The following is a 27,574-nucleotide window of genomic DNA, read 5'->3' as shown; positions in this document are numbered from 1 at the left end:
CTTTAATCATTGTAACATGTCTTACCACAAAGTTAATGCCGAAACATTTAATAAAATAACTTTACTTCTGTTCTGCAAAAATACCCATTTTGCTTGATTCCTAACTAAGATTTTATTAAACAGAATTTAAGCCATTTTGAAGTAATTATTGAAACAATACTTCGAGAAATGCAAAATAGTTACTAATGTATTTCCAATTTGGAGATTATAAAATGACATAGTTTGGCCTGAGTTTTCGTTTTCCGTATAATTGATGGTTTTGTTTATGAAGATAATTATTTTTTCATAATATATCGTAATGTTGCTACTTTTTTGTTCTGTTTTATAGCCATCGTTTTCAATTTTAGCTAGGATTGGAGTTGAGCTTTACATATGTATCTATATACTCAAGTTTGAAGAACCTAAATTGCTAGAAATAAAGTTAAACCTATCAACACAATACTTATCAATATTGGTAGTGATAATAGACTCCCAGATATCATAATACCATTGACAACTGGGTCAAATCTCTGCTACAGTTGTACTCAAAGCTGCTACTGTCGTAAAGAAGATTGAATGTCAGGGGCAAGTATGGTGGGCTATAAATTATGGCCATTAGTAAATAAAATATTAGTTTTCTTATTATTGGTTTTAATAGAAACGTGATTGCAAAATGTTGATTCAACGTGTCAATATTTTGTGATATTTTATCTTTCTTCTATATTTTATAACTTTCATAACTCATCACTGAAAATATTCACTACAATGACACCTGATATATTACCAATGAGATTTGCGATTCCTTAATACTTTGCAACACCGACGCATTATTCAACAGCTTAAATTCTCAACAAAATACAATTTGCAGCCAATAGACAAGATGTGGAGAATACCGAAGATAATGATTACCTTCAATAAAAATTTACTTGACTTGTTACATCTCTCTAACAGTCAATTTGTTACCACATCAATTAGCAACATAATTCATCTTCTGATCGTTTTCGTCAGATTGATTAGAAATGCTTGACAGTGTTAGGAATTAAACAGAATATGTACCACCAATCAAAATTTGACTATAAATTAAACTACCAGCCATAATATACTAGCAGAAATGAAAAATGTAGAATTTAATGTCCTCAAATAGTAATAACAATAATAAATAGTAATTTTTAAATGATAATTATAAAACATATTATGGTAGGTCGTAACATCGCTTGCGGCGAGCACTCCAACTGGAAAGCTCGGCTCGCTGTACTGACTACGAATGCTCGCATCGTAACGTATTACATTATGACAAAATGGCTCCGGTACTGACCGGTGGGGACTGCCCCACCATTAAATGCAAGTTAACCAACTTGACCGTAACTAAGCGGCATTCATAATGTATTGCAAAAACCTTAAAGCCGTTTATTTATTTTTAAAATTCAATTTAATTTTTTTTTACAAATTCTAATGTCTTTAATTTTATTTGGAATATTTAATATTGTTGGTGTTCGGGTGAAAGGTATGCGGAATAGGAATGGGAAAAATTATCAATAATTTTATTTTTATAAATAATTATTATAATAATAATAATTTAATAATCATAATTATAACCATCTCAAATAAATCAATATAATTTTCACAAAATGTAAACAAATCAGTAATGTTTATTGGTACGGACTTTCCGGAGCCATTTCGTCATAATGTAACACGTTACGATGCGAACTTTCGTATAGTCAGCACAGCAAGCCGAGCTCGTTCCGAGTACATACTACATCCGGTGTTCGTATGCTCCCCGCGAATGTTACGTTACGATGAAATGCTCCGGTTAGTCCCCACCTTAAAAATAATGACTACATTGGGTGGCAAGTGCCATAATGTGTGTATTTCTGATACGGATATTATTAAATGTTTTAACACTCTTAAAACTAACAATACTTCTCCCAAAATTAACACATTGCAGTAAAAGTTAAATATGTTTTAAGATTTTTAGTGTTGGTCGTAGTACTGTAAGGGCTAGAACCTGTTTAGGCAACTGTATTACAATCATGGTGACTCCCGCTGCTCCATAAATCATAGGGTGGAATATGAATTGGTGCTGTTCTTTGTTAAATCTGAAAGTTTAATTTAGTAAACATAAAATTTATACTATTTAAAACAATAATATATATAAAATAACCCCTCATTAGAGATAATCCAGATTTGTGAAGTATTTGGACACACTCAAAATGTTATAAACATAAAATTTAGCTTAAAAGCTAGTCGCAAATTTGTACACCAAATCGCCTTTTAAAAATATTAAATAAAGTAGTATTTTGGTAGTCTATGGATCATAACGCTTTCATGTTCATCACTCGGACAGGCTTTCTGAGCATAATTAGGTCGGAGTTGATGAAAAAACCGCCCGACAACAATGTGTACCCAGACTTAAATTCTTCTTCTATGTTGAGATGTAAAAATGTACACATTTTTCATTAGTTTATGACTGTTTTAACCCTACATAACTAAACATTCGTCCACGCGACGATTCCCTTCTCTGAGAAAGTCAAGTACACTTATTTCCCCGCGCCCTGCACCCGCCATGCTTTGTTTACCTTCCTGATTGGTGCGAATAGTTCATCGGGTGATGCGATTGCAATCACACGATAATTAGGAGGTGACCTACGGCTATATCATCGTCCGGTTGACAAAAGTTAGGTTACTACGTTAGTTGTTCGTAAAGGTATGTATTATTATGACATCAAAGTCATGATAAAAGATATTCTTGGTGAGTCTCTCCAGACCCTAAAACTCCTGTTCATTCTGTGACTAATGGGCGCAAAATCTGTTATTTATGTCCATCAAAGGCTCGTAGGATGACAAAACATCGATGTATGAAATGCAAAAATGCCATTTGTGGATCGCACAATATTGACATATCGCTCACTCCTTTCAAGAACGTCATAAATCAAAAAACTTGATTTTTCAGGAGAACGTTTTTAAAGTTCAAACATAAAATACAATGTATTAAAAATAAATATCAAGCCACTTATTTAACTTTTTACTGTGCAACAGATCTTTTTAGGTAAAACCTGAATATTTTTTCTCCATTTAAAAAATATTTAGCATATTTAAAAAAATAATTAAACAATACCTTTTCTTCAAAATGCAAAAATAACACTTTCTGCCCTGTAGCGGGTAAATATTAAGTAAAAAATATGCCGCTTTTGCTGGGATATAGTACATTTTCTGGGCATTACGAAAACATGCACAACTCAAAATTGAAGATTTTTGATTTATGACGTTCTTGAAAGGAGTGAGCGATATGTAGTAGCTGTGCGGAATAGTGATTTATTGTTAAATGTCTCTTACATTCATTCGTAATAAACCAAACCATGTAAAAAATTACCATGTAACCAATTCCTATTTTTAGTAAATACTTTTGATAATTTTCACGTTTTTACCCTTTCCGGGAGTATGGATGTAAATGAATGTTGGTGCGAATTTTCCACAAAGGAGTATCGACGTTAATGAACGTCGAAGTCTATATGTCAGTTGGTAAGATGTAATTTGTATAGTAATGACATCTGTGGATATTTGTATTTAACTTTGTCATAAAATAAAACCTACCTTTATTTTTTATTTAAATTATTTTTACATAATTTCTATCTTCATAATACAAAAAATTTATTAAAAAAAAATACATATTTAATGTAAAAACACCCACTTCCCAGAGAAAGTCGGATATCAATTACTGTACTCCTATAAAGGTTAATTGCATAGTCCGCCTGACAAAAGTTTAGTTACTATTTACAAATATAGTTTAGTTATCTAGGGTGAAATAATATGGTTGAAAATAAACTTACTTTTAAATTTATTTACCATTCCTTGGGAAATTTCCGCTAGTAAATTATATTTTTCATAATGCAGCTTGAAGAAATCTTTCAAACTTAGATCTTGTATGACGGCACTAATATTAAAATTATTGAATAATCCATCCATGTAAACATTATCTCCTGATATTTCAGATGTAAAAACTTTTGGAACTCTAATAATTACTCTTTTGTCATCTTTCATTTGCTGAAATGTTAAATTTGTAACCATATTTTATTTAATAGATTTATATTATCCACAGACACTTCGTGATGGAATTGCATTTTTAATATATTATTAGATTGAAACCAATATTTTTAGCTTTTCTACTTTATTTTAATTTGACCAGCGACCGGGTTTCGTCGTGACCGACATCATCAGACTGGTCTGTTTGACTGACCAGTCTGATGATATCGGTCACGACGAAACCCGGTCGCTGGTCAAATAAAAATAAAGTGGAAAAGCTAAAAATATTGGTTTCAATCTAATAATACATACATATTTTATTTGAAATATCAAACAAAAAATTATGTACAAACAATATATTATAAAAAAATCTTACCAAAGAATTGAAAACCTGACTTATGTTGATATCATTAAGTTTTTTCAAAACTTGAATTGATTTGAAAATTGTTTGTTTCTCTTTTGCGTTAAATATCATATTTCCCGATATGATTTGAGGGTCATTTTTAGATAATATTTCATCCAATATTATTTTTCCATTAATGCTGCCCGATACACTAGATAAAAAATATTATAATGTAAAATTAAATACAATCATTTTAAGATTTTAACATTGTGATTTATATTTATACATACTCATTTGCTACCAAAATTTGATATATCGGCTTTCTGTACTCTAGCAAGAAATGTCGGATCTGACTTTGTGATTTATAAAAGTATCAGAATCATTTTAGGCAGTTTGTCAGGGATTCCTTCAGGGTTGTGCCAAAAATTTCAGTTCATATTATGAATTTTTTTCAATAAGTTATACATCAATTTAAACACACTAAGGACGGGTATTTTTTACACCTGCGGATCGCTGGCGACGGGATTTGATAATTATGCACATATAGTTAAGACCTTGAAGAGATTGGTATATACATAATATTCATATAAAAACAACAGTATAATTCCTTCATTTCTGCCTTTAAAATGAGTCCAGCGCAGAAGGTAAAAATACCCTTCCCGTCCTTAAGCATCAATCGACTGAACGGGTACTTTCTGTCCTCAGTGTGTTAAGAACAAGCCAATGCTGTGGCTCAGTCTGGTTAAATGGAAAAGAAAGAAAATAGAAAGCACACATTTCTAATATGTTGCATTTGAATTAATATGTGAATCGATGAAAATGTCAAAAACCTATGAAACAACAAAGCAACAGTCCGCCATGAGAAATGTTTAGTATTGCGTGTATTGCTGTTAAGATCAACGGATGGCGCTGTCGTTGCGGTAAAAAAACTAATGTATCTGTCCCAGGTAAAAACACAATTCACATTTATATGGACAGATAAAAACATGTGCCCATTTAAATGCACCATTATGTGAGAATTTTAAAGTAATCTGTGAATAGCTTGAAACAACCAACATTTAAATTTTTATTTTGTACAGAGACAATCTTTTTTGCAATATCGCTAACTCCTTTCAACAACGTCAAATATCAAAAAACTTGATTTTTCAGGAGATCGTTTTTAAAGTTTAAGAATATAATCAAATTTATTAAAAATAAATATCAAGCCACTTATTGAACTTTTTACTGTGCAACAGATCTTTTTAGATAAAACCAGAATGATTTTTCTCTATTTGAAAAATATTAAGTATATTTAAAAAAATCATTAAACAATACCTTTTTTCAAAATACAAAAACAACACTTTCTGCCCTGTAGCGGGTAAATATTAAGTTAAAAATATGCCGCTTTTGCTGGGATATAGAACATTTTCTGGGCATTCCGAAAACATGCACAACTGAAAATTAACGATTTTAATGTATGACGTTGTTGAAAGGAGTGAGCGATATGTAAAAAAATCTACTAAAATACCTGATGTCTTTCACATTTAACTGATTAAAATGCTTTGTTCCTTGGATTTCATTTTTCGAATATTCTTTTCGCACAATGTTATCGGACCAAGTCTTTAAATCGATTCCTTGTAAATAGTTCCCTTTTGTTTTCAGGTTTTTTATTTCTACTTCATTGAATGTTTGATCATTTACATAATTCGGTCCTGATATGTGGAATACATCGGAGCTGAGATTTAGACCATTTATTTTTCCCAGTAGATTCAAATTATCTAGGAAAAAATCCAATAAAACAAATGTTAATTTATTAATCAGTATTTGAAGCACTAACATTGGTGATTTTCCATTTTATAACTTAATTATAAAATGGAATATCCGCTGGTTTCGGAGCAAAAGGTTTCTTTCTTAAGACTATTTAATTTAAAAAAAAAACTATATACTTTGCGGAATTTTAAATGTTAGCATTTGAAACTGAAAATCAACACACAAAAAAACCTCTCAAAATTCTAAAAGCTCTGCTGACTTTCAAATATCAAAATTGATAAAACATATTGTTTTTAGTGTTAATTAGTCCTGATGAAGAAGCTGTTTGAAAACCAGTCAATATTATAATTAAGTTATAATAAAATATGTAGTAACGTATTTATTCAAATGGTGATATAAAGAAAAAATTCAAGGCTAAGATAAGCATTATTGATAAAATTAAGAAAAGTGTATTGTGATGGTTTGGGCATGTGAATCGAATGAGTGAAGAAAGAATAGTAAAACAAATTTATGAGACGAATGTGGTTGATAATAGAAGCCGAGGAAGATTGAAAAAAACTTGGCATGATATTATAAGTATTTCAAATAATTGAATGTGGTCAGGTCAGGAGTCAGAATAATCGGCAGGTATGTATGAGGAGATGCATGAATGTGGGAGAGGCAAAGTTTATTCGCAAACACAGATTTGTGTGGCATTCTATTCTCTCTGCCTATCCCTGTGTGCACCGGGGTGATGGTTAGTTTGTTAGTTATTTTATTAAATATGTCAAACCCCTCATCCATACCTGATGGTGCATAGGGCACTGCATCATATAAAAATAGTGTTATCTTGATCGTTATCACATGAAGGAAAGGTGATCAGCCCTCTGCCTCAGGTACCAGTCCAGGGTAATGTTGAATAAATATAACAACACCAAAAAAACTTATATTTATTAAACCCCACCCTGGGAATCGAACCCGGGACCTCCAGTACAGTAGCGGATCATGCTGACCATTACACTACGGAGGTGGACTTAAATATGTATTGATTTTAAACAAAGTTGTTATTTTATAGTGTTACATATAATGATGCTTAGGGCACTACGTCAGTTGGCGGTGTTAACTTGGCTGTTAATTCACATGAAGACAAGGTGATCAGTCTTGAGATTTAAATTACTCGAATCTAGAAGTGGAATATACTTGAAACGATACAGATAAACGATAAAGGAATTCAGGATAAAGGTAATAACTATTATATGGGAAAATATACGGAGAAGGAATATATAGTATGTAGGAAAAAGAATAGCAGCAATGGCTAGGTCATAAAATAATACAGCAATCCAAGCCGTTGGTGCAGTCGGGCAAAAACACTAGTTTATATATCGCTCACTCCTTTCAAGAACGTCATAAATCAAAAATCGTCAATTTTCAGTTGTGCATGTTTTCAAAATGCCCAGAAAATGTACTATATCCCAGCAAAAGAGGCATATTTTTAACTTAATATTTACCCGCTACAGGGCAGAAAGTGTTGTTTTTGATTTTGAAGAAAAGGTATTGTTTAATTTTTTTTTTTTAAATATACTAAATATTTTTCAAATGGAGAAAAAACCTTTAGGTTTTACCTAAAAAGATCTGCTGCACAGTAAAAAGTTCAATAAGTGGCTTGATACTTATTTTTAATACATTGTATTATATTCTTAAACTTTAAAAACGTTCTCCCGAAAAATCAAGTATTTTGATTTATGACGTTCTTGAAAGGAGTGAGCGATATAAAATTACCATTTACTGAAAAGAATTCAAAGTCCATGTTTGAAATGATGTCTTGTTTTCCTTCCGTGTGCAATGTGTTCTCATAAAATGTTTCAAGGTGGATTCCGTTGATGTTTCCTGAAGTTATGGTTTCGTTGAGAACATTCACTGAGCTTGCGGTTAAAAACGATGTCTTCAATTCACCCGTGATATTTTGATCATGAGTTAAGCTGAGATAATTCTGTGAAAGCCATTTTAAATCTAGACCACCTAAAGAAACCTGGGGTAATGAAACAAATATTAGTAATTTTGTATTGTGGTGAACCAACCAGCTCCGACCACCATAGACAGGTATACCGTGGGTGAGCGTGATGTCACCGGACCAGCGTGACGTCATCAGGCGAAGAACGACATGGGATCTTTAACCGGTTAACTGCCAAAGCTCATACAAAAATTACGTCTTAAGACGCGCTAACGCGAATAAAGATTCATTCTCCGTGCGAAGGAAGAGGACTTGCCCTGAACCATTTTGGAACCTTCAGCACTGTCGAATACCAACAATACAGTACTATGAGATAATATCAATCTCAGACTTACTATAATGTCTTGTAAATGACACGGTATAAGGGATCTTTGTCAGACGGGAGGAATATCTAATTTAACATACTCAACCTATAAAGGATTCTATTAGACTAACAGCCGATATAATTAATATTTTCATTCATCATTTTCTTTTGGAAAATTCGCCTTTGAAAAAACGTTATTTTCGTGAGTTGGCAATGAATGACGTCACAGAAACGATGGAGTTATTTTAATATTGGTAACATTGCTAAATTATTGGCGGCTCTATTTGTTGATGTCTATGGTCCACCCTCCCACCCCCCCCCCTCCCCTCATATTTGTATAACACAAATGGTAGTGTAGTGGTAAACAAACAATCCACATTACTAACTATTACAGCTCTATAAACCATAGACAGTAAACCATATGACATCATAAAATTTGATGACGTATGCGAATGCACGTTTTTCATTTTATTAAAATACCTAAAGTTTAGACCTTCATATATCCCTTATTTCTTTACATATTTCAATAAGAATGCTACCGATAGTCTTGTGATTTTTTCATATTAATTTACTAGCCAGTAATCACACATCGTGATATTTATCCATTAAAGAGAACATAAATACCATGGTTTGGACTGTATCCAGAATACTAATCTTCCTGAAGTAATTATTGCCATAAAGTTTAGTGGGAGTATCTGTGAACCAGGCAGTTTTCATGAGGGATTCAATATGAACATTATGTAACATATTTATTTGTGGCTCATTTTGAAGAAGAAGGGAACCTGAAAGAGAGAAAAAAAATCCATTGGATGGTTTCTAGGTAATCTGGTGTTATTTTTTTCAGTTCAAACTGAACTGAAGCTTCAGATTTTACCCTGAAGATGTTAAATAGGGTTGAAATGTTTGAAAAAATATTACAAATCTACAAAAAAGAGTTTTATTTTTATAATGGACGATCAGGTGATTTTTTAATGAATGGTTAATTGATCAGGTGATTTTTTTAAGTCTTAACTGTTTTAGTGCTGAACAATTTTACACATAAAAATGTATTTTTGTTGTTGATAAAAATGTTTTTATTTATTGATTTTTCAATACAATTAATGAAATCAATTTTACTAATCACATACGCTGTGACACAACCTCCAAGGTCAAAATATAAAAACACACTGATGCCAGGGTAAAAAAGTGACCCCTGCAATTACAAAGTTCGAAATTCTACTTTTATCCATATAACGGCCAAACAGTCAAAAACCATCAAATATGAGGCATATTTCTGAATTATTGACAATTTTTTTAAGCATAAGATCTGTGATTAGATGATCTGTAGATGCATTAAATAAAAGAGGAATATTACTTGAAAGTGGTCATAGTCACCAATAATAATACCACAGTCCAGTACAGTCACGATGTACATTGCAATTTTGATACTTAAGTATTTTTGATACTATTTGATTGCATTCATTTAAAAAAAATATTAATTTATAAATATATATTTGAGTAGGTCATTGAGAATTTGGTATGATAATGGCTGTGGTATGCTTTGCAAATAAGCAAATATCGGCACAATTTTTCATTTGTTGATTATTTTTACGTACCCTTGATATAAAGATTGGATGAAAACAATGAGAAGTCTGGCCTAGTAACTAGACACAGTTGCTCCAAGCTGAGCCCATTGACGTAACGTGTCCTCACATTCCCAAGTAACTGGGTATTCTTCATAGTTTTATATCCATAAATTTCTTGATTCCTGAATGAGTTTTTGATGACTAAATCTTGTGGGATAGTCATGTTATTAACAGCGCCGTATATATTTACATTGCCATCAATAATGAGTTTGTTTTTAAATGTTACTTCTCTGAAATATGAATCATCTTTTGTTGACACAATATTTTCTAATAAATTTGCTATTGAAATGTTATTAATATTCTTTGATTCTATATCCAGATTATTACAAGTCAACGAATCAAATATTTGATCGCCGTGTAAAATTTGGTTACCAGTGGCTAGTAACCAGCTATTTCCAAAGTCTGCTTTTGATATGCCGGAAATAGATTCTTCAAATATTATATTTTGAATATCAATGGGATTGACAACATTCAAATTCTCAAACGTAATTTTTTTGTATTTGAGCGATTTTGAATCGAAATCTTCCATTTCAATTCCTTCGACTTCTTCCAAATCAAGGTTTCCTATACTCATAGGACCTTTTATCACTATATTACCGTAGATGTTCGTTTCTGGACTATTCTTCATGACTGTATCATTAACCAATTCGGTAATATTGTGTCCTAAAACAGTTCCCAGAACTCTCATTCTACCAGTAAAAAGATTTTGGTTTACTTTGGCCCCCAACTCAATATTTGTTACACCTGGAATTGTATAGTCACCAGAATGCATAAAAATATTTTCAATTGATTTTCCCGCAAAAGTTATATTTTGACTGGTTACGCTGCAAAAAACAAGAACATTTATCAAATGGTATAACTACCAATAAATAATAATGTTAAGAACAATACTATTATATTTAGAATATATTATTTACTGTAGGATGAAAAAATCTCCATTCAGTCTTACAACCATGGGTTAGATTAGGTTAGGTTGCATCAGTGGCGTACATAAGTTTTTAATAAGGTGGGTAAATCTAATAAATTAAACTATGGATCTTTCATCAGATAGAAAAAATACTTTCCTTCCGAGGGGCTGATAGGATTTGTGATTAAAAAATCACAAATAAACCATAAAAAAGGTTGGGGAATTATGTCATCATGGAACCAATTATTCTTCTTAAAAATTTCTCTGATAACCTTCTTTTTAAGAAGGTTATTCTGTTGAAAATAAAAGGTCATCACAAGATTTTTCTTGAAAGAAAAACCTCGTGTTTTCCTTTAAAAAAATACCTTTGCAATTACATTATACTTTAAATCAGTGTAGTAACACAATGTCGAATTATGAATTTTTCAGCATTTAAAATATCGCTCACACCTTTCAAGAATGTCATAAATCAAAAAACTTGATTTTTCAGGAAAACGTTTTTAAAGTTTAAAAATATAACACAATGTATTAAAAATAAATATCAAGTCACTTTTTGAACTTTTTACTGTGCAACAGATCTTTTTAGGTAAAACCTGAAAGTTTTTTTTTTCCATTTGAAAAATATTTAGTAAAAAAATAATTAAACAATTCAAAATGCAAAAACAACATTTTCTGCCCTGTACAGGTAAATATTAAGTTAAAAATATGCCGCTTTTCCTGGGCTAAAGTACATTTTCTGGGCATTCCGAAAACATGCACAACTGAAAATTGTTAATTTTTTATTTGTGACGTTCTTGAAAAGAGTAAGCGATATGTTTTAATTGTTATTTAAATTACAAATTTTATGAAAACTTAAAAAAACAAAAAAAATTAAAATCTTTTTTGTAAATAAACCTTACTTATCATTTAATGGTTAAGTACTTAGATAGTTACCGATTCGCTGCTAAAGTATCTAAAGAGAATTTGCCTTTGATAATTTGATCTCCGTAGGTTTTCAATATGTTGTTATTGAAAAGTGTCGGGTTTATTTGGTTTATATTTTCAATTATTGCACAGTTGCCTTGTAAGTTAAGATGCTTATTAAAATATTTTCTCCCTGTAATTCTGATAGACTTACTTCCATCTGCAACCCACGAAGTAGGTTTTAAACCGTTTATTTCATCACAGTTTAAATTGTTTACCTTAAATAAGAATACAAACACTTTAAAAATTCTAAGATATTCTCCAAAAAGAAAATAAAATACTTCCTTTACATTTTACTACTATCATCACGCCATTTTTCTGCAAGCAACACCACTCATCCTTCCTGACATATACTCCTAGCTTCCTTAACACCGATACATACAGTCATACATGTTATGTAGACTTTTGACATGATCAGATTCTTTCTGATTGATTTGGTTGTGCCTAGTCTTTCTCGGCTGTCCTCGTTTTGTTCCCTTTCACACTTGCCAAATATACAATACTTTTTTAGACATTATTCATTCATTTGCTCCACATGTCTAATACATCTCTAAAAGAACCTCAATATTTTTGATTATTGTAATCTCAGCCTTACATTTTTCTTTAATATTATCTTCATTTTAAATTCCATCTTATATAAATGCTCCACACATTTATATAACGGTTCGTATTTCTACGCAAAGTTAAAAGTTGTCTGCTTCCATGGTGTAATCAGCGTGTTTAGCTACCGTGCTGGAGGTCCCGGGTTCGATTCCCAGGGGGGGTGAAAATAAATTGCTTCCAAATATTTTTCTTCCACAAATCAGTGTTGGCATTAGCACCCTATTTATGTACTCCTGGTTTGACTTCCACGGACATGCTTTTATTTGCTGTCACTGTACTCAAAGCACCATTTATTCTACTCCTGCATTTACTCTTCTCTCAATATCTATATCCACTTTACCATTCATGAAAACATACTTCCTAGGTATACAAATTCTTGCACTTGTTCCAGGCATATATTGTGCGTAAATTTTGCATTCTGTTACATCTTTCCCTCTTAACTTTGAAATGCATTATTGTTTTTACTCTAGGTATGAATATTAATTCTTAAATTTTTAAAAAATAATTGTATTTGTACTAGCATACTTACATCTAATGGTTGAGAAAACTCTATCGACATGGGTATATTTCTTTCAGTCAACTTTAATCCTTCTCTCTGTAATTCTTTTATAGTTCTATTGCTTTGATCACTGCTCAAATCATCACATTTTAAGACGCTTCCTACCGATACATTTCCTTTAATAATAAAATTTCCTGACAGAACCAAAGGCTCTTCTTTCATCGTAACAGGATTCTTACGATCCAGGCTCGGGCTATTTATTTTTGCCTGGAGATTTATAGGTCCCATGAGCTCTACATAGTCAAATATTTTATCAGCTGTTACTCTCTGGACGTTTGTGGAATTTAATAACAGGACTAGTAAATCTTTTTCCTCGCCGACATTGATATTATTTAGACGTTCTTCAATGATAATACTGTTCAAATTTAGATTCTCAAATCTCACATCCTGGGAGATGGTAAAGGAACCCTCATCTATTGGAATTAGTCCCATGATGGGATTAAGAGTTTCAGCAGTCATAGACACGTCTATCGTGTGCAAGTCTGCTATTTTAACTGGCCCACTTATCTCTTGGTTTCCTGATAACTTCAGGCTATTTTGTACAATTTCTTGGAAGTTAAGATCATTTATGAAACCTTCGATAAAAGCATTATCCGCCGTTATTTGTGATAGAATATAGGGAAAATGTATGGTTTTGTTTTCAAACGCAATTATTTCTTTTAAATCTTCAAAAGTTAGGTCATTTATTTGGTTAGCTTCGAGTAGTATGGTATTTATATTGGGTATTTCAAAAGGTCCATCTAATATTTGATCACCAATGTTTAGGAGAACAATATTGTCAGTCAGTTTGGTCTGAAACGTTAACAAGGATAAAAGATTACTTTTCATATAAAAAATATAACCAATTATTAGTAAAACCAATGAAAAGTACAACCGGTTTGTGGATTAATAAATCAACCAGAAGAAACCCAGATAAAATATTTTAAAAGTCATGAGATATTACAGGTATTTTAACAGAGATGAAGAAGCTTTTTAAAGTCAGAAAATATGGAAGTCTGGAAGTCTGGATATTTGCAAGGTCTACGACATATCATCAGCTGGTTAAGCAACCACTTTATTCACTAAGTAACAATTCAATTACAAGCAGAATGGTAAACCATTCTACTTGCAAGTGAAGAGACATATGTATTTACTTACAGAGTTTTAGAACTTCTACATATCTTAATGTGATAGAGACTATTCAAACATCAGTTTGAAGCGCCATCTGTTGATTTTCTGTGAAGTAATTATAGTTGAGACATTTGTCAATGTATGTTATATTCTTTATTACATATATTGACAAATATCTCTACTAACTGAATTATTTTGCATATGAAGCAATTACTTACACCATCCGGTGACTCAATTTTATTTTATTTATATATATAAAGGAATAAACCGCAAAACAAACACCCAGCCCGATTGAAAATAAATCTTTCTTGAATTCATTTTGCAATTGGCGGGAATCGAACCTGCGGACACCAGTTTTGCAGTTGAGCATCTACCCAACTACGCCACGGCGCCTGCGCAATTATTTTATTATCAAATCTGTTGATTATAAAGATATATCGCTCACTCCTTTCAAGAACGTCATAAATCAAAAATCGTCAATTTTCAGTTGTGCATGTTTTCGGAATGCCCAGAAAATGTACTATATCCCAGCAAAAGAATCATATTTTCAACTTAATATTTACCCGCTACAGGGCAGAAAGTGTTGTTTTTGCATTTTGAAGAAAAGGTATTGTTTAATTATTTTTTTTAAATGAACTAAATATTTTTCAAATGGAGAAAAAACCTTCAGGTTTTACCTAAAAAGATCTGTTGCACAGTACAAAGTTCGATAAGTGGCTTGATATTTATTTGTAATACATTGTATTATATTTTTAATCTTTAAAAACGTTCTCCTGAAAAATCAAGTTTTTCGATTTATGACGTTCTTGAAAGGAGTGAGCGATATATATATGGATATATATCTTTATTATATATGTCCGCCTCCGTAGTGTAATGGTCAACATGCTCGCCTACCGTTCTGGAGGTCCCGGGCTCGATTCCCGGGGGGGTTTAATAAATATAAGTGATTTTTTCACTCTAATATTTATTCAATATTACACTGGACTGGTACCTGAAGTGGAGGGCTGATCACCTTTCCTTCATGTGTAGTAGATCGAGATAACACTGCGTTTATATGAAGCAGTGCCCTATGCACCATTGGGTGCGGTAAGGGATTTATTAGTATTATTATTATATATATCTTTATTACAATCCCCTGGGGTTGATCATATACAGCATATGCTCAAAATATTGTTTCGGACATAAAAGTACATAAGTAGACAAAAATATTACTTACATTATCCAGCAAACCATTCACAGAAAGTCCTTCGGAAATATAAACATTTTTATTTACAAATAGGCCATTCTCTTTGGCTAATTGTTGAATTAGTAACTCTATATTCTCAATTGGTATATCATTATACATTCTGATATCCAGATCTTCCTCAATAACCAAATCTAGAAACTCAATATGATCAATGTAAGCGCTGATTTCATCCGTATATAAAACTTCATTTTGATACTCATTGACATTTTTACGGTTCAAATTGACTATTTCTATATCATCCAATTGGCATGGTTGATAATCACATTCAAAATCCATATTTTTTATATACAACGAGTCTATGTATAATTTTTCGTTTCCTAGTATGATGTCTGGAATAATCTCTTCAATTGAATTTAACGACTTTATTTGTAGATAGAATAAATTCAATAAATTGTTCATGTTTTGTATGACGTTGGCATCTAAACTTAAGTCATCTGCAATGATCTGAAATAGATGAAGAAGAATATAGAAGTCTGGGCTTGCGACCGTCAAAGGCTGGTTTAAGTGAATTGGTGAATGTTAAACGTGTGTACAGACACACGTGTAACATTTACCAATTCTACCCATGATTGACAACCACCCTACTCAAATTCTTAGAGGTTAGCAAATTAACAAATTCGAAACACAGTGCTTGAATCACTAGAATTTAACTAGAGACATCTATGGTAAGAAGAAAGAAGCTTTTTTATTGAGTAGAAACTTCCATTTGTGTGTGAGGTCCGAATCCTGGATTATTATCACATACATGAGAAACGCCAGAAAATATCCTTTTAATTTTATTATTATTCAAGTTCATAATTTAGCCCTGCAAATGCCCAGACTTCCATATTCTCCTTCATAGATGTGGAAATGTCAAAAAATAATATAAGAAATAACTCCTATAATTGGAGATAATCCAGATTTGATCTGAATTAGGCATTAAAACATTGGATGCGTTAATCTTCTGTGGTATAGGAATGAGAGGGAAGCTACTGCATGGAATATAATACAAAGATGCCTCGCATAATGAACGCTGTGCATAACAAATTTTCTGTTCGTCCATTATGCGACTCACACAACGAACCTTGTTTCACACAATGGACTGAATCGTAGTAATGAGATGACAACTGAAGAGCTCCAAGAACTTTTAAGTCAGGCAACATGATGAAGCTCAAAGGGAAGCTTTAAAACCAGGAGGAGCAATCAAATAAACCAATCTCAACTGCTGCCATCAAGGATATCTTGGTCAAATGCAGAAAGGATCAGGAGTTTACTATCAATCACTATCTAAACTCTCTCAAGATAGATGGTAGTACCATCTGTTGAAATTTTTCGTTAATTAAATAACTTCCTCCACTTTATAAAATATATCTTTATAAATTGTTCTCAGGGTGAAAATCCGGTGATTGATAATAAATCGTAGTTTTATTTATAAATATTTAAAGTCTCACAGTTTTTTTCTTGAGATTAAAGATAAAATAATAAAATACAGATAAAAGAACCTATATACATATAAATGTTAGTTCAAAATCTCAAATATTCTTATGTTATTCACTGATTGCTTTAATATGGCACGTGCTTTCTTTGAACGGCTTTTTTACCGCAATGGCAGCGGCATCTGTTGAATGTAACAGAAACAAATGCAAAACTAAACATTTTCATGTCGGACAGCGTGCTTCTTGACAGCTGCTAAAATATTATATACCCAAAAGCATTGTAAAATTGAATGTATTAAAAGGTCGACAAGGTGTGGGCAGAAGGAGATCGCCTGGTTCCGGAACAGTTGAGGTGCTGCTTAGAACGGCCCATACTTTCAAGTGATGGTCAATATCGGGGGGGGGGGGGGGTCCTGACATGGCGCATGAAGAAAAATGCACATGTTCTCTATTTGATTTATTTTCCATTTGACCTGACTGAGCCACAACAACGCCTGGCCAGGTATAGCTAGTAGAATAATATATGTAATATGGTATACTTACAGAATATGCGTGGAGAGTTTCTATAGAAGCATAATTGAATTCAATCATTTTATCCATTTGTAACCCCAAACCATCAGTCACTGGTTTTAGCGATTTCAGAAGATGGTTTGAGTTATCTTTTAATCCAATTTTATCCACTTCGGAACAAGATAGTAAATATTTAATTTCATCACACCAAGAAAATAGATTGCTTTTAAGTTCACCTATGTCATTTCGGTATTCAAATGTCGGCTGCATTATTTTAATACTGGAATAATTTTCATCTGAAATTACTAAAAAATCAAAAATTTAAAATCAGTGCTTCAGTATTGATTTATATCTAGAAAGTAACAAAGAAAATGCACAGGAAAATTTAGTGAGGGCACGTTATTTTAATTTGTAATTATTTATAAGATGAAAAATAAATTTCATATATTTTGAGAAAGAAATGGGGCGGACAGTCCACGTTTGGGAAAAAAAGCTTTTTACTGGACAACATCTTTACCATGGATTATAACATAGAACAAAATTGGAATTGTAGTTTATCATTTATACTTGTATACAGGGCTTTTTTTTAATCAAAAAAGGTTCCGAAACTAACTTCATGTTCAAGGTTCTTACTAAAAAAAATATGTATTCAAATATCATTTAGGTATTCATTACTATACCATATCTTATTATTTTGATGAATTACATGAAAAAATATTGTAATAACGTAAATTCAAACATTGTTTCTTCTAATTGATTTTGAAAATTTAAAAAAAATATATCTGTGAAAAAAGGTGCCGGAACACTGTTCCATTGCGTTGCATGGAAAAAATACCCTGCTTGTATATTATCAGATTCTCAGATTTTAAACATTCAGATACCAAGGTCAACCCATATGTATGTTACAATTATAAAATATTTGAGATCACCTAAAACATTTTTGTCGTAGAAAACAGCTCCCTTCAATATTTTTTCTGTAGATCCTATGGTATATTTTTCATTTGGAATTTTGACAAAATTCCATCCATCGTATTGAAATACATTTATCCCATCAATGTCAGAAATGCTCAGTAGTATAAATGCACTTGACGGTCCCTGAAAATAACCATTTAATTATTAATTACATAATTGTCCCTTGTTCTGGAAATAAATGTCAGATCTTAATCAAGACATTATCAAAAATATACTTTAGTTTCCATCTATGACAGATTTAGAAATAAAGATTCAAAAACTTATACCAGGGCTGTCCAAACTAGATACAATCCCAAGCAAATTTAAATGATATAGAGGGCCGCAGAAACAAATACTTAAAACTTTTTAAAGAAAAAAAATAAAGAGTTATCATTATTATAATTATCATAGAAAATTAACATATTATCTGCTTCCGTATGAATAAATATTTCATTAATTTATTTACGATGCCATAAAAATAAAATAATATTCCATGAAATAAATTTTGTGAAAGGAAAATATTCATATTTGCGGTAGATCAGAAAAACGCCGCAGGCTGTACAAATATGTATAAGCCACAGGCCACGCTTTTGACAGACCTAACTTACACAACTAAATCTGATCAAGAAACAATTTAAAAGATTGCACAATTTGAATAAACCCACTATTCCTCCTTCATTTTTTTCCCATTTAGCAGTAATATCCTTCTCCTTGAGCTCTTTCACTTACACCGTCTGTATCCCAACAACATATCCCATTCCTATATCCAATAATCTGGAGCGCAGGACTGATCACCCTGCTTTTGTATTGTAAATGTTTGAGTAAACACCGTATCGAACTGATGCAGTGCCCTATGCACCACTAAGGTGCGGGTAGGAGCCTGAAGAATAATGAAATAAATCAAATAAAGAATACTTAATCAAATAATATCTGATATATTATTAGATTAAAACCAATATTTTTAGCTTTTCCACTTTTTTTATTTGACCAGCGACCGGGTTTCGTCGTTACCGACATCATCAGACTGGGGAAAAGTAAAAAAAAGGAAAAATATAAAAAAATAAAAAAAGTGGAAAAGCTAAAAATATTGGTTTTAATCTAATAATATATTAAATATGCAATTCCATCACGAAGTGTCAGTGGATAATATAAATCTATTAAATAATATCTGATTATTAAGAGAAATTTATACTAACAGGTATTGGAAACCAGCGAATTGATCCTTCTGTTGATAAATCTTGAAATGGCACAAAATAATCTCGGTCCAATTTGTAAATAAGATGTTTGGACAGCGAATTAGAAATAATTAGAAAACTTTCCTGGTCTGTTCCTTCACGTCGAGCAAAGAAGCATATGTCCATTGCACCATCGGATGCCAGTTTCTGGTATGAAATAAATTTATTTTCATGTTCATTAAACTTGTGAATTTCTGAAAATATCTTTGTTGAACCTAAAAAATGTAATTGTATTGTATTACATAATCTTTTTCAAGTTATTTGATAAGTTCTACCAACAAATTCATTTATTTTCTGTAATAAATTTGAATAAGTGCAATATCCTGATGATAAATGATCCATTTCTAACCCTCATCTACCCTAACCTGGTTTGCTAACCCTCATCTGCACTCAATGGTGCATAGAGTACTGCATCCTATCAACGCAGTTTATCTTGATAGTTAATTATGTGAAGGCAAAGTAATAAAAAAGTTCTGCGCTTCAAGTATTAGTCCTGGGTGATATGAAAGATTACTGATTACATTCTATTTTGACCCTTCTGGAAATTTAACTCAAGACCTTCGTCATGGTATCCAAATGCACTAACTAGTATATTATGTAGGTAGATATCCTCATTTCATTTTTTTGTGGGAGAAGTGAATTATTATAATATCTTTTTGATAAAATATTTTTTTTTAAACATAATTATTGCATATTGTAAGAACTTTATTTTTGTGACGAGTAAGTAAGAAATGTGGCTCACCATAAGTATTTTTATAATTGGCAACCCCTAAATAAAATGATGAATCAATACGAAATGGAATAATCTTCTTTGGGTTGGATGTTGCAATAAATTGATGTAAATCAAAATGATTTCCTTTCCATTGGTATATTGGGCTAGAAGTTTCCACGTTCAATCCATCTTCAGTGAGTCTATGATCGTAAGCGAGTGCGAGATATATTTTGTTGTGGCTATTCCTATAAGAAGGAAAAAAATATTCAATAAATAATGCATTTTTTGCTGTTCATATGGAGGTAACCAAAGATAATAATGGTCGATATTATTGAATGAAATTGAATTAATTGCTTGTTTTTCACATTTTTTAAATTTTTGAGCATATATTTTTTAATTTGGTAAGATTATGAATGCCAATGTTGATAAAAACGTATGCTCGGGGAATGCAAGATATCCCATTCATCCAAAAGATAACAGTGTAAATATTTTGATCCATAAATTTGTAGTTTTGTTACCATAGCACAATATCACTTAAGTACGCTGTTTCAATATCTTGAATGTGGTATAGTCTTAAGTTATCATCAAGTAAAAATATGGTAATTCCTTTACATCCATTGTTTGGAGATTTGTGTGCCAACACAATGAGAGTACCACCAGAGTATGAATAAGAAAACAATTTACAAGGATTCCAAACATTCTCAGCAAATATTGGCCTCCAAGACTTATCCTGAAATAAACAATCGATATATTTTTATATATATGGTAAATAAAATAATATAACTTCAATATATTATTTATCTAAGGTAGATTACTTACATTTTCATTATGAATGTACAATGTGATTGTACCATAGTCGGTATGATTGTTATCATGGAGCAAAACGGCCAACCACTGTTTTCTATGATCAGTAGAAAAATGAGAAAATATACTTATATCTTTGGCACTGGGGAGAGTGCTTATTTCCATGAAACCATTTAAATAATAAGTATCTAAAAGTAAGTAGACAAATGTATAAAAAAAGGTTTAGGTATTGTATAATAACATGCAATATAGTAAATACACAACCGGTTATAGGTATTTTATTCACCTGCTTAAATTAAATTTTTAAGAAAATCTATAGATGCTGCTAACATTTCACATAATGAAAAACAATGTTAAAAAAAATACACATTTTCTCTCTCTAACTGTACCCACCCACTGCTGGGTAAAGGTCTTCTTCATTGCGTGTCACTCTTGTGGTTATAGGCCCTCGTCAATACTTATATTACACGTATTGGGTCTGGGAAAAGGTTTGTGGCATTTTTTTAAGTAAATTTTTCTAATAGTATGAAAATGTTTTAAATATCCTCCATTATTATCGACAATGTTTTACCATTTTACAAGTAGAGTCATGGTTTCTATTAGGAAAAACACCGTCAAATTTTTCCAGACCTAATATTGTGTTTTCAAAATTTAAATAATATGTATTGCATTTACTAAACATTTTTTTCTTACATCTGGGTAAGAATTTCTTACGTATTTTTTTTTAAATTCCCAAAAAGTTCAGTGCTTATTTTAAAACTATAAAAAGCAAAACCCACTGGTCAAAAAAAAAACTTTTAATGTAAGTAGGTACTTGGGATACGACAATCGAACATTGTGCTGAAAAAAAAGGAAATACCTTTTATAAAATAATGTAGTAGCAACACTTATCGGAATGTCATGTGTGACGTGCCTTGAAAACAAAATTTTCAAACCAAAATATTATGGTCGGTTGATTTAGTTGTGTATATAATTAAACTGACATATCACGCGAAACATATCATGTCTTTCGAAATCGGTGAGGAATTTTTAGATTTTAGAGATTTAGAAGATCAATTGTCTCAAATTTTCGACCGCAGTGAAATAGCGGAGTGCATCAAACAGCAGCTGTTAGAAGTGGAAATGTTACAATCGATGTTTTCAAACCCGGGAGAGTTCGTTATGGATGAGCCCTGTCATTTGCTCGATGCCAACGATTATTTAATCGGAAAAACATGTAAAATTCCGTCCAGATTAGACTTTTCCATCAACCTTTCAATTGACAAAATGAAAGTAGAAGTCTGTATCAATTTGCCCTTGGACTACCCGGTGAGCGAACCGGACATATTCGTTCGTAATAATATTTATACCCGCCAGCAGCAACATCTTTTGAATCAAGATTTGAATAATTATATCGACTCTCTAGAGCGCGGAGAGAGTTGTCTCTGTTCCATCATTTATTGGATTCAAGAGAATGCCGATAAATATAAAAATAACGACATTTTGTTGCCCAAGTCGATTCCTAAGAAAGACGAGAAGTCCTTTACGAGACTTTGGGTATATTCCCACCACATATACAGCAAGAATAAGCGTAAAGATATTCTTTCACTAGCCGAGGATTTGTCTGTTACCGGATTCATGTTGCCCGGCAAGCCGGGGATCATCTGCGTGGAAGGAGTCAGCTCGGACTGCGAGGAGTGGTGGGCGAGAGTGAAGGGCTTGAATTGGAAGAAGATCGCCATCCGAAAGGCCGAGGCCATCGCTCCGGCCCCCGGAGAGCCTTACAACAAGTTCCCCGACTTTCGGGAAATCTCCTTCAAGAACAGCAATCGCGGGACAGACAACCACATGGACATGGGAGAGCTCTTCAAGTACTTGGACCAGCATAATTGTTCTTACGTTTTCATGGATTATTTTGGAGTCAGCGGTCGGACCTAATATCATCCCATTGCTGGCAAAAAACATAGAGCTAAAAAAAAGCCAATGTTGAAATAAAAATGTTTATTGTTTTTATTGCCATCTGTACAAAATATTAAACATTTTTATTCTCAACATTTTATGAAGACATAATGAGACTCACTAACCCTTACAGACCTGGTGCACATTAACTTTGAACCCAAAGGGATAATACTATTTACCATAAAGATGGTAAAAGATGAACTATTTAAGTATATATTTAAGTACATAAAAGATGAACTATTTAAGTATATACTATTCATAAAGATGAAGTATTTAAGTATATATTTTTCGTTTTGAATATTGAAAGTTTATAATTTGGAGTATTTAATAAAATAACATAAAACATATCGGTGCAGCTATTTCAATAAAAATCGCATAACAGCGACTGCAGAACAGCACGGCTGTCCAAACTCAAAACACAGTAAGGGACATTTTTTTGTAGTACGTTTTTTTTGCATTTTTGGACTAAGAAGAATCTACTTAGTCCAAAAATGCAAAAAAAACGTACTACAAAAAAATGTCCCTTACTGTGTTTTAAGTTTGGACAGCCGAGCAGACTGTCATTCTAAATTGTATTTCATTTTTCATAAATTAGATCGCTATCTAAGATTTTCCGGTTGAATGAATTATTTACATTTGACATAATTTAATTTTGCCCCAACTCTAATTTATGTGTTGTTTTTATTTAATGACTTTAGGAAGTTTATTTTGGTCTGTTAGGGGTAGTGTTGAGCATCTCGAAAGAAGCATTTTGTCTTCAGTTTTTTGCCAACATCAAAAGGACACGTGTGGTGTAATTTATATTTACTCTTGTGCTCTAACAGTGTGATAAATATATTTTTACTGTGCTATATATTTGTAAGTGCTGGTAAGTATATATTTGTCTAATTATATTATATAGGATACAAACATTATTTTAGAATCATTGTTCAATAGGATGCTCCCTGTAAAAAAAGTGAATACCCTTTTTTAATCTTTGCATAAATAACCTGGTTTTGTGGTATTTTGAATTTTCACTGGATAATTTTCTAATTATTTACTTTTATCGCATTTTTTTGGACTGCATTGCAGAGTTTGCCCGCACAGATGGAGTACACTGAATGCAATTTCAAATGTCAATCTGTAAACGAGTAATATATTAATTATATCGTCCTTCAATTCTAATAAAGTTGATAATTTAACTGGACCAATACTCAATAAAGGATATTATTATGTTTCTGTGAATTCGCTAATGTGCCTCGTAGGAAGTAATGATAGAATAAAGATATCTACCTAAATGTTGGTAATAAAATCGAATGTTTTATCAGGGTATTTTGAGAAAAAAATAGTTAACATTTTTAGATGATCATTATGTCAGGCGGAGTTAAAAAAAAAAACTAGGAGTCGCGCCATTTATCGTTTTGCTAAAAATACGTAATTTGAAGCAATATGGCAGCACTCAAATTGCCGATAGAAAATTTAACATGTAATAAAATCAATGTATATATTATTTTACATCCTCAACTAGTTATTGTACCATTGATATATCTTACCACATTATTTCACCTGCTAATTTTTAGCAGACTTATAATTAGATTTGTGATATTTTTTCAAAATAGATTAGTTCCCAGTAAAACATTTTTATATTTCCAGACCACATAGTGGTGTTATGTAGTGAAATAAACTCAATTACTCCGAAAACAATGTAATTATCTTAACAAATGTGATGCTTTTATTGTTTTTTTTACAACCCTTTTCCGCGTAAATTACATTTAAATATTAGGTAATTTAAAAAAAAACTTGTGTTGTTTTTTTTTTGTACATATTCAGGCTGATACTGTGAATCTCCTTAAATATTTAGTTATATACCTAATACATGTGTTCATAAAATTACAAGTGATAGATAGTGAAGGATGGTTTACCATTTATTTACATATTTAGTTCTAGAATTATAACTAAAATCTGCCAATTACTTAATGAAAAAAAAAACATAATTTCAAAAATATTGGGTATTTAATGTCAATTATATTATAAATATGTGACTGTGCAATACTTTGTTTTAAATATTAAGGATATCATTTTAAGGGCAGCCAAAAGAAAGCAAATAAAACAGTGACAAAAATTATTACTTCATTAAATTAGATTTCTGATAAGAAATATTTATCATAATGTTTAGGAAAAAGCATCCACTATTATTTTAATTGCTATGCTTTGTTGTAGGGGACAACATGATGTTTTTATGATACGCATTAAAGTAATCTTATATTTCTTTTATTCGTCATGTCTGAAGAACTTGTATTACGAAACAACACTTGAATTTGTTTAAAAAATTGAAAACTTGTGTGCCATTTGGAGGAATATTTAACGTCGATAAGAAAGAATTAAATTTTTATATTGAAATATTTGTGGGGTTCTGTTCCGAAACTCATTTTGTCAGGAATCAAAAGATTTTTTCAAACGCTGTTTAAGGTACAATTGTATATTGTTAAATGTGGATATGTACTTATGAGCGATGAAAATACTAAAGTAAAAATGCATTAGCCTACACTGACAGTGTTAATCTACATTAACCTTCAAAAATTGTGTGTTTATACAGTTGTACAAGGATTTTAATTATAGCATGTAGTTCAACATTATCAAACACTACAGTTGTATGTCTATAATATGCGGGAACAGATTATATAAATCTCATATATCGCTCACTCCTTTCAAGAACGTCATAAATAAAAAAAACTTGATTTTTCAAGAGAACGTTTTTAAAGTTTAAACATATAATACAATGTATTAAAAATAAATATCAAGACACTTGTTGAACTTTTTACTTTGCAACACATCTTTCTTTTCTTCAAAATGCAAAAACAACACTTTTTGCCCTGTAGCGGGTAAACACTAAGTTAAAAATATGCCTCTTTTGCTGGGATATAGTACATTTTCTGGGCATTCCGAAAACATACACAATGAAAATTTACGATTTTTAATTTATGACATTCTTGAAAGGAGTGAGCGATATGTGCTATATTTTATGTACACAGTACAGCTCACTACATACAATACAATCTTAGTTTAGATGTATGAATGTAGCATTCTGTTTTATATTTTTAAAGCTTTGTTAACTTTGTAATATAACACTATAATACATTGGTAATATAACACTCTCCTTATCATTCATTGTTTGCTTTGTGTAATACGTTTTTTAAGTACTATTATATAAAGTGAATGATGAATAATAAGGAGAGTGTTATGTAACATTTAATCATGTTAAATTCAACACATTCGTTCATAGTGCGAACACTATGTTCATAGCAAACATTCAAATGAAAATGTATGTAGCATACTTCCAGAGGAATAATTTATCATTCACTCTGTGAAAGACATATATATATTTTTCTTTAATCTGTATTTGATTAATACTGTGGGGTGTGATAAAATGTATATTTGGATATACATAGGTGTAGTCAGTTTTAGAAAAGAACTTCACAATTATAACCATTGTTTGTAACATTAAGTAACAGCTTAATTAAAAAAAAACCTGCTCTATTTTAAATAGTTACACTAAATCCCTAGTCAACAGGAAATTTGAAACATTAAAAAAAATTCAAGGTTTTTTTCATGCTATGAATTTTTAACTGTATTAATATAAATATATATGAATTTATACAACTCTATAGTGAAAGTAGTCTAGGTTTACATATTTTAAGCTTCAAGGTGGTCAAGTTACCTGTATCAGTAGATTGTATCAATTCCGTGTCTATTTCTGCCAAGTATTCATTCTCTCTTTTGTTCCGCAGATATTGTGTTGCCATTGATTTTTTAAAATGATTTATCTCTTCCAAAACATCAGCCCCGTGTTCTTCGTAGTCTATCAAATTAAAGCGTATCCATTTCTAAATAAACTAATAGTCAATATAAAAAAAAACCTATGATCTAAATATTAGATATATAAATATTTTCCATGAATAAGTTTTTTTTTTAATAAAGATATTTTAATGTATTGTTAGGTAATATATCCAAAATAAAACAAGGTTTGTTGGATTGAATTCTACATATTATGTAGAATTCAATCCAACAAACCTTGTTTTATTTTGGATATATTACCCAACAATTCAATATGGAATTCTACCAACTGTCTGCAGTTACAATAAATATTTTAATGTCTCAACACACTTTGGACGGGAAAGGTATTTCTACCCATTCGGTCGATTGATGCATAAGGACGGGAAGGTTACCTTATGCGTCGGGTTCATTTCAAAGTCGGAAAAGAAGGAATTATGTAATTAATGTTTTTAAATATGTATTTAATGTTTTTATATGAATATTATGTACCAATCTCTTTGTTAAGGTCTTAACTATATGTTAGAACAGAATTATCAAATCCCGTCGCCAAAGGGCGGCAGGCGTAAAAAACACCCGTCCAAAATGTGTTAAAATGCATATTTTGAAAATGTTTTCAATGCGCAGATAATTTTTTTAAGGATGTATCTTTCTCATAAGAAAAATAAGAATTGGTTCAGTGAAGTACCAATGTTATTTTGTAATATACTTCCTGTCAACTTCTAACCCCTATCCGCACATAATTGTGCATAAGGCACTGCATCATATAGACGTAATGTCATATTGGTCGTTAATTACATG

At 31.4% G+C, this 27,574-nt stretch overlaps 3 protein-coding genes across 3 annotated transcripts; 1 reads left to right on the top strand and 2 right to left on the bottom strand.

The window, feature by feature from the left end:
* Positions 1-43: 43 nt before the first annotated feature.
* Positions 44-12,084, bottom strand: LOC148312171 (uncharacterized). Its single transcript, XM_088277707.1, has 8 exons — positions 11,851-12,084; positions 9,981-10,834; positions 9,010-9,167; positions 7,850-8,099; positions 5,850-6,099; positions 4,376-4,553; positions 3,807-4,020; positions 44-2,075 (listed from the first exon to the last, which is right to left on the bottom strand). Exons 2-8 carry the CDS (start codon positions 10,780-10,782, stop codon positions 2,035-2,037), a joined length of 1,893 nt encoding a protein of 630 aa, XP_088133833.1. The 5' UTR covers positions 10,783-10,834; positions 11,851-12,084; the 3' UTR covers positions 44-2,034.
* Positions 10,830-26,979, bottom strand: LOC148312169 (uncharacterized). The gene is made up of 11 exons (XM_088277639.1): positions 26,661-26,979; positions 21,041-21,213; positions 20,740-20,951; positions 20,252-20,466; positions 19,471-19,724; positions 18,253-18,418; positions 17,357-17,628; positions 15,369-15,842; positions 13,013-13,834; positions 12,035-12,098; positions 10,830-10,834 (listed from the first exon to the last, which is right to left on the bottom strand). Exons 1-11 carry the CDS (start codon positions 26,743-26,745, stop codon positions 10,830-10,832), a joined length of 2,742 nt encoding a protein of 913 aa, XP_088133765.1. The 5' UTR covers positions 26,746-26,979.
* Positions 21,913-26,664, top strand: LOC148312170 (RWD domain-containing protein 2B). Its single transcript, XM_088277704.1, has 2 exons — positions 21,913-23,358; positions 23,512-26,664. The coding sequence occupies exon 1, from the start codon at positions 22,028-22,030 to the stop codon at positions 22,940-22,942; it is 915 nt and encodes a 304-aa protein (XP_088133830.1). The 5' UTR covers positions 21,913-22,027; the 3' UTR covers positions 22,943-23,358; positions 23,512-26,664.
* Positions 26,980-27,574: the final 595 nt, after the last annotated feature.

The sequence above is a fragment of the Brachycentrus maculatus genome, unplaced genomic scaffold, assembly GCF_059751285.1.
Source record: "Brachycentrus maculatus isolate JH-2025_06_01 unplaced genomic scaffold, ASM5975128v1 h1tg000049l, whole genome shotgun sequence".
In the NCBI taxonomy this organism is placed as follows: domain Eukaryota; kingdom Metazoa; phylum Arthropoda; class Insecta; order Trichoptera; family Brachycentridae; genus Brachycentrus; species Brachycentrus maculatus.
This window is presented reverse-complemented; position numbering and strand designations above follow the sequence as displayed.

What these genes read in the sequence shown, in the direction of transcription:
- LOC148312171 (XM_088277707.1), bottom strand. Translation starts at nt 10,782, where the DNA reads ATGCATTCTGGTGACTATACAATTCCAGGTGTAACAAATATTGAGTTG. An exon ending in TGAATTCTTTTCAGTAAATG is followed by an intron (nt 6,100 to 7,849) that starts GTAATTTTATAT and finishes ATTTTTTCCTAG; the next exon opens with ATAATTTGAATCTACTGGGA. An exon ending in GTCAGGTTTTCAATTCTTTG is followed by an intron (nt 4,021 to 4,375) that starts GTAAGATTTTTT and finishes TTAACATTTCAG; the next exon opens with CAAATGAAAGATGACAAAAG.
- LOC148312170 (XM_088277704.1), top strand. Translation starts at nt 22,028, where the DNA reads ATGTCTTTCGAAATCGGTGAGGAATTTTTAGATTTTAGAGATTTAGAA.
- LOC148312169 (XM_088277639.1), bottom strand. Translation starts at nt 26,745, where the DNA reads ATGGCAACACAATATCTGCGGAACAAAAGAGAGAATGAATACTTGGCA. An exon ending in TGTACATTCATAATGAAAAT is followed by an intron (nt 20,952 to 21,040) that starts GTAAGTAATCTA and finishes TGTTTATTTCAG; the next exon opens with GATAAGTCTTGGAGGCCAAT. An exon ending in TTAAGTGATATTGTGCTATG is followed by an intron (nt 20,467 to 20,739) that starts GTAACAAAACTA and finishes TCCTTCTTATAG; the next exon opens with GAATAGCCACAACAAAATAT.